At 44.5% G+C, this 15,345-nt stretch overlaps 1 protein-coding gene across 1 annotated transcript in view; it reads left to right on the top strand.

The window, feature by feature from the left end:
- Window positions 1-15,345, top strand: part of UTP6 (UTP6 small subunit processome component) — a 483,780-nt gene that overhangs the window by 160,876 nt on the left and 307,559 nt on the right. The window contains exon 10 of the mRNA XM_069654957.1: window positions 4,093-4,174. Coding sequence (XP_069511058.1) covers window positions 4,093-4,174 — 82 coding nt within the window. The remainder of the gene's footprint in view (window positions 1-4,092; window positions 4,175-15,345) is intronic.

Genomic DNA, 15,345 nt, shown 5'->3' with positions numbered 1-15,345 from the left:
TAAGACATTTATTTGCTCATGACCCTTCTCACATCCCACCTCCTTCTAACACTGCTCGCTAATCTATGCACAGCATGTGATCTAAGCAGATTCCACAAGCCTCAGAAGGGATATATTACTCACCGTAATCGTATTTCTGATGCTTGTATCTGCTTAGATTAACAGCAGCCACGTTTGTTTTTATGTGTTTTGTGTTCGTAGCTTTCCTTTCTTTTCCTACTTGTATGTCTCTCTTGGGTAGTTGTAGTATGATGGTGACTTGTTGTGTATGGTATGGTAAGGTGATGGTGCAGGTCACAGGTTCTGTGCGGTGAGTAGGGGCGGTGTGTGTGGTTATGTTATGTTTTGCTACGGTTACAGAATGTTGGTTGTATTTACTTGGATGGTTGCGTTAGTGCTTTGGATGTGGCAGGCCCGAGAACCTGTGTGGCAGACAGTGTGAAAGGAGAGTACGCGTGGATGTTTCTGAGTGTGGCATTGTGTGTGGTTTGTGCTCACAGGTGGCAGCTCTGAGACCTGGGAGTGGCAGTCCTGGGTAGGTGGTTGTTTGGTTTTATGTGGTGGATCAGAATGTTAGTTACGCGAATGTAGAGTACGCAGTGAGGGTTGTGAATGTAGTTTGTTCTCCTGAAGGTTTTGTGGTGTATGTTTGATATGTTTGATGTGAGAGCCTGCCTTAGTGAGTGTTGTGGTGTGTGTGTGTGTGTGTCTGTTCCTTTTATAAGGAAGAAGAATTTGTACATGGGGCTTGCATTGGTGCACCGAATGCAAGCCATAGAATGTAGCTGGTTAGCCTGGAACCTTACGGTACCTCAAGGTTCCAGGAGTGATGGTTTGACACACAGGATGGGAGATGTAACCTAGAAGAATGTATTTACCTTGGCTCCTACCCCCTTCTTATCTATCCCTGTAACACAATAAAGCCTCTTCTTATTTATACTCGCCTGCTTCCAGTGTGCTTCATGCCTACCTGTGATTACTGCGTGAACCCAGATACTACAAGTATCCACTAAACCAATGCTAATTCTGGAAAGGTATTTTAAAGTATATTTGATTGTTACATATCTTGCCCTTTTTAAAGAACGCTCATTTAAAAATTGATGTTAAAGAACTATGTATAACTGAAACCTTGAGTAGAAGTGTTACTTGACTACTTGTATTTGCGAATTTCATTGCTAGAGCTCACATTTACCCCTCTTGAGATGGGCCTTGCTGCTCAGTCACACTACCAACTTGTGTAGTACAGACCTATACCAAAAGGTGGGTCACCTAATACCAAGTGGACAAGTGTTGTGTAGTTTCACACAGTGTTACTACATCAGTTCTTGCCTAACGCTAAGCCCTTAGTTGAAAAACTGTCCTAATACAAGGTCTATACTTTGGTCTGTGTACTTTGAAGCATAGTGTTGTGTTTTTATATTTGTGTTTATATCATATGTGATTGTACTTATTTACGCAAGATTCATCTTGGCCTACTTGTATTTATATATAAACCCTTTAATTATACAATACATATTGTTTCAGTGTTTCTTTGGACCATATTTATGCTACAATTTTTGTACCAAGCTACACCCCTCTCTCCCTCCTAAGATAAGTCTGGCTGCTCCGTCTACTGTCAGAAACCTGAAGGTGTCTCCCTGACAGTCCCCGGGACTCTGTCATCCAGGTGGCCAGGACACGGCCATCGCTGTTGGATCCAGTTCCTGGGGGCGGACCAGTGAGGGAAGATCACCTGGATGCGGGGTCCTCGGGGAGTCGAAGTGGGACACAGACGTTTGAGACGCGGTATCCCCCTTCCTATAATACCACTTATAAAAACATTTTTCCCCCCCTCAACCCCTTTCCGACACAAACACGTTTGCATGTCACGACGGACTACCACCTAAGCCATTTAATTGAATTGTCCCAACACAAGGGTCAGGCAATTGACCAAAACCGCACACACCCGACGGCCCTTTCACTTCCCCACAGGGATAAAACGTGGAGCACAAGAGCACGTGGAGACGAGCAAGGCAGACTGCACGTAGAGGGCGCTATCCAAGCCCGTCAGTTTAAGAGGAAGCGAAAGACTGAGCGAAATGAGAGGGTGACAATGGGAGAAGCGTCCTTGCCCTTTCCGACCAAGGTCAGTGAAACCTCTGCAGAAGGAATTGCAAGACTGCAAACAGTAGTCGGCGTGTGCTGCAGCAGTTGTCAATGATACACAAGACTCTCCTCTGCTGATAACCAAGCCGGGGAGCGACGCTTGTCTGTGTGGTACCCACCTTGACTCCAGAGAGCAGAAAAGCCAAGCTGTTCATCACAGCCGGTGAGTCAGGGGAGAGCCGATAAGAAACCTGACTATGTTGAACGAAAGTAGCAAACGGCTAATTGAATTGTGAAAGTATACAAAGAACTGTTGATACTAGAAGGGGGAAAGCCAGCAACAGAGCAGTCTGGCACCACGTGGGTTCTCACTCTGGAAATTCTGGCTGATTACCCGATTGTTGAAACTACTGTTACCAGAAGGCCTTGGGAAAGGCGCAAAGGGGGTCAAAGTGGTCATACAGGGGTACAGTAAAATCCTCTGTACAGTCGAAAGTCTTTGACCGACAAAAGATTGTGAAGCTAAGGGAACCGAATCCCGCATCATGAGAAATGATTGACAAAGTTGGCAAGAGTGAACCCGAAGGAGGTATGCCGATAAACAGGGGGCAAAGTCTAAAGTCCCGATATACAGTGTGTTGGCAGGAGTGAAAACAAGAGGGATGTCAACAGTGAACTGTTTAAAAAGACATTGAGATTTGTGAATGATACAGAAGAAATTGCATTGAAAGCCATGGTGAACCCGACAGAGGGAGGCGAATAGTCGAGTAGGATCTGAGCCCAGTAGAGGGAGGAATCCAAGGGTGAGAAGCCAACACCGATCGACCTGTGAATACAACAAAGAAAAGTGCAACAGGGCAAATCTTTGAATGCATGCCAATTCAGAGTGAACCCGACAGAGAGAAACTAACGTTCCAGAGGGATCTGAGCCCGGAAGAGGGGGACCCAGGGGTGAAGAGGTATCACCCAATGTGCATGCGAAAAGGAACTTTGTTTATTATTTGAGACACCTCAGGTCCTCTAAGGCAAGAGACTTTCTTTTCTAGGAAAAGAGACTTGACCACCGAAGGCCCCGATTGCGGAGAGCGGAACTATTGGCTCGTACTGGGAAAACGGGAGCGTGTGCTATGCTCCCGAATCCTACCGTGTCCCGTGCTGAAAACGTGGGGAAGGGAATCCTCGACTACTGCATCCTGACTAATTATTTGTGAACACTTCCTTCTTAAGAACATTAGCCCACACTTCTTTTAGTATTTAGCCTAAGGATTGGCAATCTTTTTTTTATTTTTTATGTCTTTATTTTTAGTATAGGCCTTTTTTTGACAAAATGGCGCTCACACTGCCTTATTATTGTTTGATGGTCGAAGCTTGCTCCCATCTTAGATTTAGGTTTAGATTAGGCGTTTTACCAGCCTACCTAAACAGTTTAATAAATATCCTTGAACTGTGATCACTTGTGTCGGTTTTCACTGTTGCCACCATGAGTTCCTTACACTACCCTACCATGTACTTGGGTGGTACAGCCTTATACTAAGATTGACGTCTTGAACTGTCTGTTGAATGGCTTTACTAAGTCGCACCTTTTCACTAAACTCCATCTACACAAGAAAATGCTGTTAATTTACTATGAATTTGGCTCCAAAAAGTAGGAATTTCCTTTCTCTTGTAATCTGTCAACTTGTGTAAACCTAGTTATGCATCTGTTTATCAGAATGCAGATGGATGCAGACAAAGTTGATTGATGGCTAGCCCTAATCTCACCTGATTAGAAAGTAAATGGACATCTTTTTCTTTTGGCTGCCATAACATACATGATCTTCTTGTGTGGTAAAAATATTCATATTTTCCTACAGATTTCTGTGCAGTTCTGTACGTGCTCATATGAACTTGCATGGGTCCACAATTTATTTTTTGTAGACCGCATTGTGCACAGTAATTGGAAAAGTGTTTGACAAAAAAAATTGACAATGACGACACCAGTTTTCTCTTTTTTATTTCTGATTATAGGTGCTGAATTTCACATTTGCCTTCTTGCAGTTGTGAAATTATTTGGCTTTGCTCAAGGACTTCAAAAAGAAATTCTGGAAGAGTAAGTTCCAATTCCTACAAACATTGGGTGTTCAAATGTGTTTGTTAAAGGGCAAGTGCAGTGGTGTTCAATATATATGATTTGTTGATAAGTGTTTTGAATTGTAAACCATATTAACCTTATCTTCTCTAGACATTTCTGAATGTTTGGGATGCTGGCTCCTACAAGAGGTTGAGGAGAGGCTAGGGACAGAGATCAGAAGGGCTCTATCAAGTTGAATGTCTATTGTATAAGTGATGAGGGAGAACAATATTTGAGTTTGGTGGGTTTATATTGGTCAGGCATTACCCCATCTCTCACACTGTAACCTTTCCCATCAGTTAACTCTCTCACTTCCTCTTCTCTCTTTCCTTCTACTATCGGCTTCTATAGCACATCCACCCAAGCAGCCTAGGCCAGGCTCTAGATTCCTAGACAGGATTGATCTTTTCTCATACCCCATTGTCTTTATCTGCCCACAATCCCTTAGTACTGAGGGAAATGTGGCGGTGTGAAGGTGTGGTTAACTCTGCCAGTAAGTGTCCATTAGGAAGAGAGACTGGGAACATGGACTTTGTCTGAAAACTCTGTGGAGGATGTGGTGAACCAGAAGTAAGATTCGGACAAGAAGACCTGGTTAAACAATAATCCTTTATTCAACTTAAAAGACCATGTCTCACTAGCCCCATTACTAAAAGGGAGTGCCCGTACTAAGAACTAAAAAATTCGGTGCTCGCCAGGATGTCAAAACACAAAGAATCGGTACTCTATCCTTACCTATCCAACTAACTGGCCCTACCACTGGATGCAAATGGAAGCAAAAATGGGAAAACATATTTTCACATTGGAGGACATAAACTCCTCCTAGCTTGACCCCCCTTTCCTGCAAATAATTTTCATAATCAAATGTTCATCCCAGAACACACATCCTGGCTTGGGTCACCACACTGCTTTCAAAACAAGAAATCCGAAAGTTCAAAATTCAAGTCTGTCTCGGTTCTTCAGATTACCAAGTCACTGAGTTCATGAAAGGTTTTCAAGTGCTCAAAAAAGGATAACTCCGTTCAAAAGGAGGTTTCAATACTTGCATCCAATGGTATACTCGACCTATCCCCCTCCAACAATTTCTCCCAACTTTTTATTTTTATTTTCTGGAAATGAAAGGCTACAATCCAAACAGAACATGCCACTGTGTATGAGTCTTACTCCTGATGCCTTACATATGGTGTCAGTAGTTTTATCCAACTCAGCTGATACAAACTGGGGGACCTTTGAATTTGTGAAATTGCTTAAGCGCGCTACCAATCCAACTTTAGCCACCAAAGAATCTATTGGCTTTGATTTAGCTAGCAGCCGAGAGGAAACCTTGCAACTAGGAGACTGATTGTTGCTTCCCACAGACCTAGTTTTGATTCCCCCGAAAGGAACTTATATCAGGTTGACCTCAAAATCAGGGGTAGCATGGAGACACGGCTTAGATGTTTCGGCTGGATTGGTAATAATTATAAGTTACTCACCGTAGTGACTAACATACTCCTAGTACTTAGTCCCCTTTCCTCCATACGTCCCACCATACCCCCCCCCAGCTCCCCTAATAAAACTGGTGTCATTAGGCAATGGTAATATTGTCGAGGCGCCAATGGGGACTGAGGAGTGGTGCCGCCTTTAAATTTAAAGGGGAAGATTTATTCTGGTGAAAAAGGATTCCTCTCGCGTCCCTAGCGAGGGATGCCCATACAGTATGGAGGAAAGGGGACAATGGACTAGGAGTAAGTTAGTCACTACGGTGAGTAACCTATAATTTTGTCTGCATACACATACAAGATAGTGATTTTTTTGGAAGGGAAACAATTGGTTGGTGTTATCCTAGCAGAGCTTCAGGTTCTAATGGCAGTTTTGCGGCACAGCAAGTCTTTCAAAGTCAAAAACACAACCCTGGCTAAAAGGCACTTCATAGCGGCTTAAAGTCTTGCAAAGCAGTAGAAATCAAAGGTTCTTGTGGATACTCTCTAGTCTCTAGGAAGGAAGATACAAGAAGGCTTAACCAATGTTGGAGACCCTGTTCAAGGACTCTAAAGGTACACATATAAATAAAATAAATACAAATACAAGCAGCAGCTTGGGTTGGCGTTGGTGGGGGTTGCCCTGATCACCTCAATCTACACCCCAGTGCTCTGGAGCAATTTTCAGGAATTGGGTAAGCAATACGTTTTTCCCCCACAGTACCTTAGTTTAGAAGAAAATGTTTGTGGTGGATGCTCTGCGGTTTTGCATCTCTGGACCAGACCGCTGGATTCCTTGGTCTGATGACTGAAGGCAAGACAATGGACGGGATCTCTCAGCAGCAATCTCGAGGGAGGATCTTTGGCACGACTTTCAACTTCTCTGGTCACTGCGGTTTTGTCACCTTTTCTGCAGCACCAACTAAGGATGTGATTTGCCTGGTCAATCTTCTTCGCTTCTTTCAGTCCTGCTCTCTACTGAGGGGGTCTGGGCAAGTTGGATCGGATCTCTGGAGTGCCCTTGAGGGCTCAGCAAAGATTTGGACGGATTCGGCCTTTCCATGACGATGCACTCGATATGGGCAGCAGGTCTCCTGGTATTGGGGTTCCGCAGCTCTGGAAACTCACAGGACCTCAGGAGATGGCTCAAATCAAAGTTTTCTTGGGACTGGTTGTTCCCACCGGCCAAAGGGAAAAAGTCGTCCTCTGTCGCACAGAAAACGGGGTCCGGACAGCAGTGGTCACTTCAGTGTTGCAAAGTGGCTGCAGGTGTCTCTGGTCAACTTCTTCGATTACTTCAGCTTCCAGTGGTTGACTTGCTTTTCACTCCAGGAGCCTCACCTTTTATACACTTCCAGCTCACACTCATCTTCAGTCTCTCTGCAATTTACAGAAAGGGGCGTTTGGTTGTCTAATCAGGACAGCCAGGTACCCATTGGGAGCTGGTTCTTTTCAGGCACTCTGGCAGACAAAGGACAGGTGGATGGAAAACTCCTCCCCCACTTCCTGCCTGCCCAGACACTCGAACCTTGGCGGGGACACCCAAGGGTTCCCACCAAAGGCAAAACACACACACCGGCCTCCCCCTCCCAGAATGGTAGGAATAACAAAGAACAACCACTCTAGAAATGGTGAAAAAAGAAGGGAGGCCCCTATTGTGCACTACCGAGGCTATGGACATAGCCTGCGGTACAAAATGGACACAATAGTTGGTAGAACACGTCCACTGCCACCAGCCATAACTAAGAGATTGTCTATTACTAAAAAGTCACATAAGTTGGTGTGTGCCAATCTCTCAGACTATAAAGTGCACAGGAAGTGCTGTTTTGCTGGGAGACAGAGTGATCTTCACCGCTGCTGCTGACGAGCGGAGAACGAGTGAAGTTTCTACAATACACTGAGCCTTAATGATGTTGGTCCATACCAGGATTACACTGATTCCACGGAGTAGAATTGACTTTTGTGACTTTTCTGAACTTTTCTGAACAGTTATTCAGTATTAGCCGCCTAAACAACTGTTCTTCTGTTATTAGGTTTGGCCCCCGCCCACCACTGACTACAAAAACAGCGGCCACACACACACAGGTACACCTAGTGCTGTTTTGCAGTGTTGTGGTGTTGCGGTGGCGGCGAGGTAACGTGGGGAACATGCAACAGCCCCTTTACTGGCTTCTTAGTTGGCCACAAGAGAGAGGGCCACAAATGTACTTTACCTGCATTTATTGGAATGACTAGTGCCTACAACTCCCATAGCGGTCGGATAAGGTTTGGCGTTACCTTAGCAGCTACGTGTCCATATACCCTCACATGTTAACGTCTACTTATTTACAACACGCGGTGCGAGAAATAAATGAAAGTTTGATATATGTACCTGGGTGATACTAGGTAGTAGTTGACATTCTCTACCGCCATAGTGGTGATTGGCGTCAAAGTCATGGGTAGTTGTGGGTTGTAGAGGAAAAAGGAGTAAAAGAGATTGTGTTATATACTATGATTCCGTTACACAACTACTTACAAGTATCTTTGAACATGTTTGTACAATGTGCTGTGAGGAGGCTAATGCCATGACTAAGTGTGTGTGTGTGTGTGTGTGTGTGTGTGTGTGTGTGTTTGTTTAGCATGTTGAGTGAATATTACAAAGCTTTTAATAGCACGGCATAAGTAACCAGCATAATGGAGCCCAAACAAAATTCTTTGATAATAATAGAAGTAATTACCAATCGTATTGTGGCAAACACTGTTAATAGAACTAGCATCATTCATGAAGCAGAAACGTTCACCTTGCCCGCCTCGCTGGATTGTGCCATAATAGAAAATGATGCAGATGAATTTGTCAACAATCCAACGACCATAGTAAATAAGACATATAAGGGAGATCATCTTGTGAGTGATCCTTGCTCACTATCTCCTGCGAGGTCTTACCCACGTCTTGGTAATCTGACGTGTATACCTAAAAACTATAGCCAAAAACAACTTCAGCAATACAAAGGGTTGTGGGAGTATAAGTAGAATTGGAAATGGGGGGAGAAAAATATATATATGCATGATAAAAAAAAATACGAGTAATGACTAGCTATTACCCTAAGAAAGGCACTTCCACCACGGGAAATGTGATTGACAGCTCTGAAACAATTGAAATCACAAACAATATGTGAGCGATCCAATTAACCAAACAGAAAATGTAGCTGCAGCTAAAGAGATGACACAGGAACTAAATGAATAATTACCCTGTTTGGAAACCAAATTAATCGATAATGCCCTTAATCTGCCAACTGATATCTGTCAGTGTGGTCCTGTATGAACCACTGAGGTCTAACAGTCTTGATAACACCCATCACCACACATGTTCAAATGAATGAGCCTCCAGCAGGGAGACTCTTCCCACCTAAATCAACCAACATATTGACTAGTCCCCTCCGCCAAGTGACCACAGCTATAGATTTAGATGAAAATTACGCTGACGTATATAACACTGTAACTAATACGTCATCACAGAACATACTGGAAGCTCATGACCAATATTTAAGTGAAGAAGATGTAATACTTGATCCATCTGAGACATCTAATGTAGCTCCCCAATCAAAACTAATGACAACGCCACAGGAAAATCATACCAACACTCTAGATGATTCTAATATTAGTACGGCAAGCATATCATCAAAGGCGATGTTTGAAATAGTAGAACATTTTTTGTGTAGTTTAAATACAAAATGCGAAAGAATGGAGAAAACATTAGATGTTCAATCGCTATTGCTAAAAGTATTAATCGCGCCAGGAGAGTCTACAAAGATGCCGCCTCAAACACAGAAGTTTTAGGTCCATCTATTGAAATCGTCATGGAACAATCGCTCACCATGACATCTAAACGAAAAGGAAAACCTAAACAGAAAAGCAAAAAGCAAGTAATTGCTCAAGCATTTATGTACATGTCTAGAGGCCAAACTAAAAAAGCAAATGGTTGCATAGACAACGAAAAAACAAATACAACTATGATTATACAGGAGAGTGCAAACTCTGAATCTAGCAATACTAATGCATTGTTCTAGGTTCCCACAATGGCAAGCAACATCTGCCGCTCGATCACGAAAATTAAGATCGTTATGAGGGAGCCACCGCTAATCCTAACCTAACCAGTGAATTAATGTCCTGCAATGATATTCGCGAATACCTACGTGAGCTTATACATGAATCTCAGAATATCGCCACAGGCAACAGTGACACAGTAGGGAGTCGGAGTACAACAAGAAGTAGATACTCTTAAACATAATGAAGAAAATATGGATGTTCAATTGCCTATACCACCAAATAGTTCTACAGAGACATCCAGCGCCCCCGTTAAGGCGGTGAACACTGAGACAGGAAAGCAGATAAAACCTAATTAAACACAAAGTACCATAGGAACCAAAAGTAGTGATCCAACGACTGCATGAGTGAAGTGCAGATGCTGATAACATGAATTAAGTAATTAAAGCATTAGAGATTAAATCAGTAGCAGGAATCAATGGCCATTTTCCATTGGATAGAACAACTGTGCTTCGTATTGTTCATGAGATAATTCTGAAGATATTCTCATTGTAGACCAACTGGAAGATAAAAACCATGTTACTTCCAACCTATGGCCTAAATTCAATTTCCTTATGACATACATATTAAAATATGAGGATGAACTGTTTAAACTGAGATACTGGTGTAAAGAAATCAAAATGAGAAAAATAAAATATCTGATGGAAAATCAAAATCTACTTTAAAGGCAGCTACCCCAATATATCTATACTAAGGAGTAATGGTCACAGCTAAATAGACCCCAATCAAGCACTATAGCTGTCAATAAATCTAATGTTCTGACTAAAGTATTAAAAGTCGGAGAACAGCAAACGCAAAGGAGATCGTATGAAGGAGTGAAAAGACAATTGCAAATGCCCTAATGTGCCCTATGCCCTTATCTTTCCGGCGAGGATGAGAATACAACATGGGGGACGGGCCCACTTCTTTGAAAACCCCACAGAAGCCATGGCGTATGTTGAGGCGTCCATTCCGTTGCCCCCTGGAGACCAAGCGGCGAACCAAAATGCGAGACCACATTCAAGAGATGAGGCGAGGCCCGACAGACTGAAAATGGAATGAAAACCGGCTACCTGTCGGCTGAGGAAAAATGGACAACTACATAACAAGGACGAACTGAACAAAGACTCATTATCCAGGCCGTGAGTCTCTAGCTGGGGCGCGCCAGATGGCTGCAACTAGTGACCCTCTAGAAAGCTCCACCAGTTCAGGGGAATGTTAATTACAGGGAGGCATTGTTAAGTTCGGGAAGATGATGTGGGTGGGGAATTAAAGTATTGCAAGTTGTTTAGCTCCGTTGAGCATTTGTGGAAATGACCGGGGGGAGTTGGAATATTGGGAATCAGTTGGAAGAGTCCCACAAGTTCTTAAGCGTGGTGACAGTGCGGCACATGGAACTCTCCTAAATAGCAGTGCGATGTGGGGCGTGATGAAGACATGTGGATATGGCTAACCCCAATATGATGACTAAAGCTCCTCACATGGAACGTCTGTGGGTTGAATAACTGAGCCAAGTTAAAAAAGGTGGGGACCTATGTCAGTCGACACCACCCCCAGATAGTCATGTTACAGGAAACTCATGCACTCCAGAAAGTAAACACTGAGCTTTTGAAGGGGTGGGGTCAACACAGATACTATACCGAGTACTCTTCGCAGGCGAGCGTATTCACCCTGATCCACCCCTCAGTTGGGTTTCAATTTGGTAAGGGCAAGATAGACCCACAAGGTCGCTACGTGATAGTGTGGGGAAGCATCGCAGGGGAAAAATTCATACTGGTGAACACATATGGCCAAATGTGGATGATCCCGATTTTTACACAAATGTAATACAAGAGGTGAACTTCTCTGGTGGCGAGCAAGTGGTGTGGGCAGGGGATTTCAATACCAGTCTGGATATCACACTAGATCGCTCTACGTCTAGACACAGAAACCCCACCAAAACCGCTGGTACCCTACAACAAATCCTGGTACAATTCACGCTAGTGGACGCCTGGAGGGCTCCTCACCCCCCATAAAAGGCAATACTCATGACACAGAGTCCCGGATAGATTACTGGCTGGTGTCTGCGTCGCTCATGCACCAAATTGACAGTAGTGAGATGCTCCCCCGTACCCTATCTGACCACTCGCCTATCCTTTTAAATATGTCACTGGAGAATATAAAGCCCCCTCCCAAAAGATGGAAAATGCCACCCGATATTTTCAGAGACCCCACAGTGGCGGAGGCACTACACACAGAGGTGGAGTTCTTCCTTGAAACAAAGATTCAGTGAATAGCAGTGCAACTCTATGGGAGACGTTTAAGGTTTGGATGAGGGGGATTCTGATCTCCAAGTCCACGGGGCTGTTAAGAGCCGTCAGGATGGAACTGGCGGAAACTGAGAAGCGATTGGGCGAATTGGAGATGCGATACACAGCCGCGCATGAGGACAGTGTCATGGCGGACATTAATGGTAACCTGCAGGAATTCAACAGACTGGCCACTAGGGAGCTGCTGTATATGGCAACCCCAGTTAAAGCACGCCGTTATGGCGAGGGGAATAGGGCGGGTCACACCCTAGCCAACTTGTTGAAGGCCGAAAGACCTCATACCATGATTTCTAGCATAATAGCGGGGGACGGTACGGTGGCCACAAGTGAGGGAGATATAAATGGAGAATTCACCCAGTTCTACACAGACCTGTATGCTAACCATGATCTGAAAACGCCACAAGAAATTGGAGGAAACATTACACTCCCGAGGCTGTCAACAGAGCACAGATTGTTGCTTGACCAACCCCTATCGGTCGAGGAAATTAAGGAAGTGATAAAGTCACTAGCTAATGGTAAGGCACCCGGCTCAGACGGATTGGGAGCCGAGCTGTACAAGGAGCTCAGCGAGGAACTAGCCCCGGTGCTCCTCTGTGTGGGAGGAGGCCTTGGAACTGGGGACACTCAACATCCATGAGGAAGGCTATTATAACGGTGCTCCTCAAACCCAGACGCCCGTCGAATGAAAGGTCCTCAGATCGGCTTCTATCCCTTATAAATTGCGACGCCAAGATATTTACAAAGACCCTGGCCATGAGACTCCTGCTTAACATGCCAGTACTGGTCCACCCGGACCAGTGCAGGTTTATCTCTACCAGATCCACAGCGTTAAATCTCTGTAGGCTATTTGGTATCATGACCCAGATTAAGCCTGATGCCCAGGTGGTGACCGTGTCTCTGGATGCCGAAAAGGCGTTTGATTCGGTGTCCTGGAGATACCTGTTCTTGGTGCTGGAGAAGTTTGGACTAGGTCCATACTTCCTACAATGCGTGAAGCTCTTATATACCAACCCAGGTGCTAGGGTATTGACGAATCGCACCATGTCTGATTGGTTTATGCTGGGAAGGGGTACGAGACAGGGGTGCCCGTTATCCCCAATATTGTTCGACCTCACGGTGGAACCAGTCGCAGCAGCCATTAGAGAACATCAAAGTCGGAGGGGCATATACATGTCGGGCCTGACCCAATCCATTTCTCTATATGCAGATGATGCTTTGTTGTATGTCCGAGAACCAGACACACTCCTGGGGCCAGTGATGGGGGCGGTACAGGAATTTGCAGAATACTCGGGATACAAAACTAACCGTTCCAAATCGGAAATCTTTCCCTTGACCCCCGCCACTAAATGTCCGGAACATACACATGGTCTTAAATGTTCCCCTGATAAGATTAGATATTTGGGTGTGATCGTGTCGAGAGATAGAGCCTCCCTATTGTCGAACAATCATGATTCCCCCTTGGACACAATTGCCGCTAAACTCCTTTTTTGGGCCAAACTCCCCATATCGCTCATCGGCCGGGTTGCTGTATTGAAAATGGTTATTCTCCCCAAACTATTATATGTATTCACTAATGTCCTGATATGGCCTGGTAGGCAATTATTCGATAAACTTAGGTCTATGGTGGTGGAGTTTGTCTGGTGTGGGGGGCGGCCAGAATGAAGTGGGAAAAGATGGTCGAACCTTATAACAAAGGTGGCATAGCAGCACCAGATTTTGAATTATATCACCTAGTGGCACAGGCCCAGTTTGTAAAACATTGGTATGACGAGCAAGACACCTCACCCCACATAGTCCTAAAAACGCATGCAGCACATCCGACCGACTTAAGGTCCGTTATCTTTAAAAACAAACACAAGGATGAATGTCCATTCGACCCAGTTAGTACAACAGTGCATGCATGGTCCAGGATCTTCCACAGGCTCGGGTTGGAGTCACCATACTACTCGGAAGCCCCGTTCTGGAACTTCCCAGGTATAGCACCCACGTATGACTCTGATGTGCAAAAGACATGGGATCCAGAGAGACAATTCAAAATCAAAGACATTCCCAAATGGAAAATGTATAACATTGGAGGAATTCAAAACGGGGATGGGTAGAGATCAATTGATGGTTTTGCAATATTATAGAATGAAAATGGCATTTAAGGCTAGATGGCCCCTGTTCCCTGATGAGCCCCCACCACACCCGTGCCTGGCGACCCTGTCCACCCGATCGGGAACCAGTATATCGGGACTCTACATGGCCAAACAGGCTAATACTCCTACTGTGAACTTTATAAAGGCCTCCTGGGAATCAGATGTGGGTGCTACCATTAGTGATAGGTCCTGGGAGAGGTATTGTGAACTGACCAAGAGGGTATCCATGAATGCGGGCCTCCGGCTGATCCAATTTAAGGTTCTGAACAAGTTACACTACACACCCCCAAAAAATGGCGAAATTCACACGAAGCAGCCCTGGCAGATGTCAGAAATGCAGGGCCGATCAGGCTGACTCGTTCCACATGTATTGGAGCTGCCCACACATATATGAATTCTGGGGTGAAGTGGCGAAAATTCTGGAAGAAGTTACGCAGATACCGGCGGACCTCACACCATTAAAATACCTGTTTGGAGATATAGGTAAGAGATCCGAGGTGATCAGAAGGCTCTTTAGCATCGCATGCGCGGGGCCCAAAAAGTGCATTCTGCAAAAATGGAAGAGTGTACAGGCACCGAACGTAAATTATTTCCTCAAGGAACTAATGTATGTGAATGAATGTGAGGAGTACTATGTAATGACTTTACCAAGCCCATGTAAACCGAAGGACATCTGGGCCCCGCTCGGAGTATATTTATGTGAGATGGACTCGGAACAGCAGTAGCCCGGCAGGGCCAAATAACACACCCACTCTGTAAATATTACACGCTATGCTGAGAGACTGTATCGAATGTTTATGGTATATACATGCTTGAATTGTCGTGCTGCCGCACTGTAGTTGTGTACCACAGCTGTTTAAAAAAAAAAAAAAAAAAAGTCAAAGAACAGCATGATAAAGCGTGTTATTGGCAATGGCTACCCACTGTCTTTAAAGCTCACTTAGCCTAAAAATCGCAATAACAGTGGCCTACTGTGTTCCTGGAACACCAGGGGTTTTGCCCACCTTACAGCAAATGGTGGGTTACTAGATAACATCGACTTGCTTACAATAGTGGCACTACAAAAGACTTGGATGACAGAATTCTTTGAGATAGATGGTTGAAGCTGATATATATAACACTGTAACTAATACGTCATCACAGAACATACTGAAGCTCATGACCAATATTTAAGTGAAGAG

The sequence above is a fragment of the Ambystoma mexicanum genome, chromosome 3q, assembly GCF_040938575.1.
Source record: "Ambystoma mexicanum isolate Mex_15411 chromosome 3q, UKY_AmexF1_1, whole genome shotgun sequence".
Classification (NCBI taxonomy): domain Eukaryota; kingdom Metazoa; phylum Chordata; class Amphibia; order Caudata; family Ambystomatidae; genus Ambystoma; species Ambystoma mexicanum.
The sequence above is the reverse complement of the archived record's forward strand: the minus strand, read 5'-3'. Positions and strand labels throughout refer to the sequence as shown.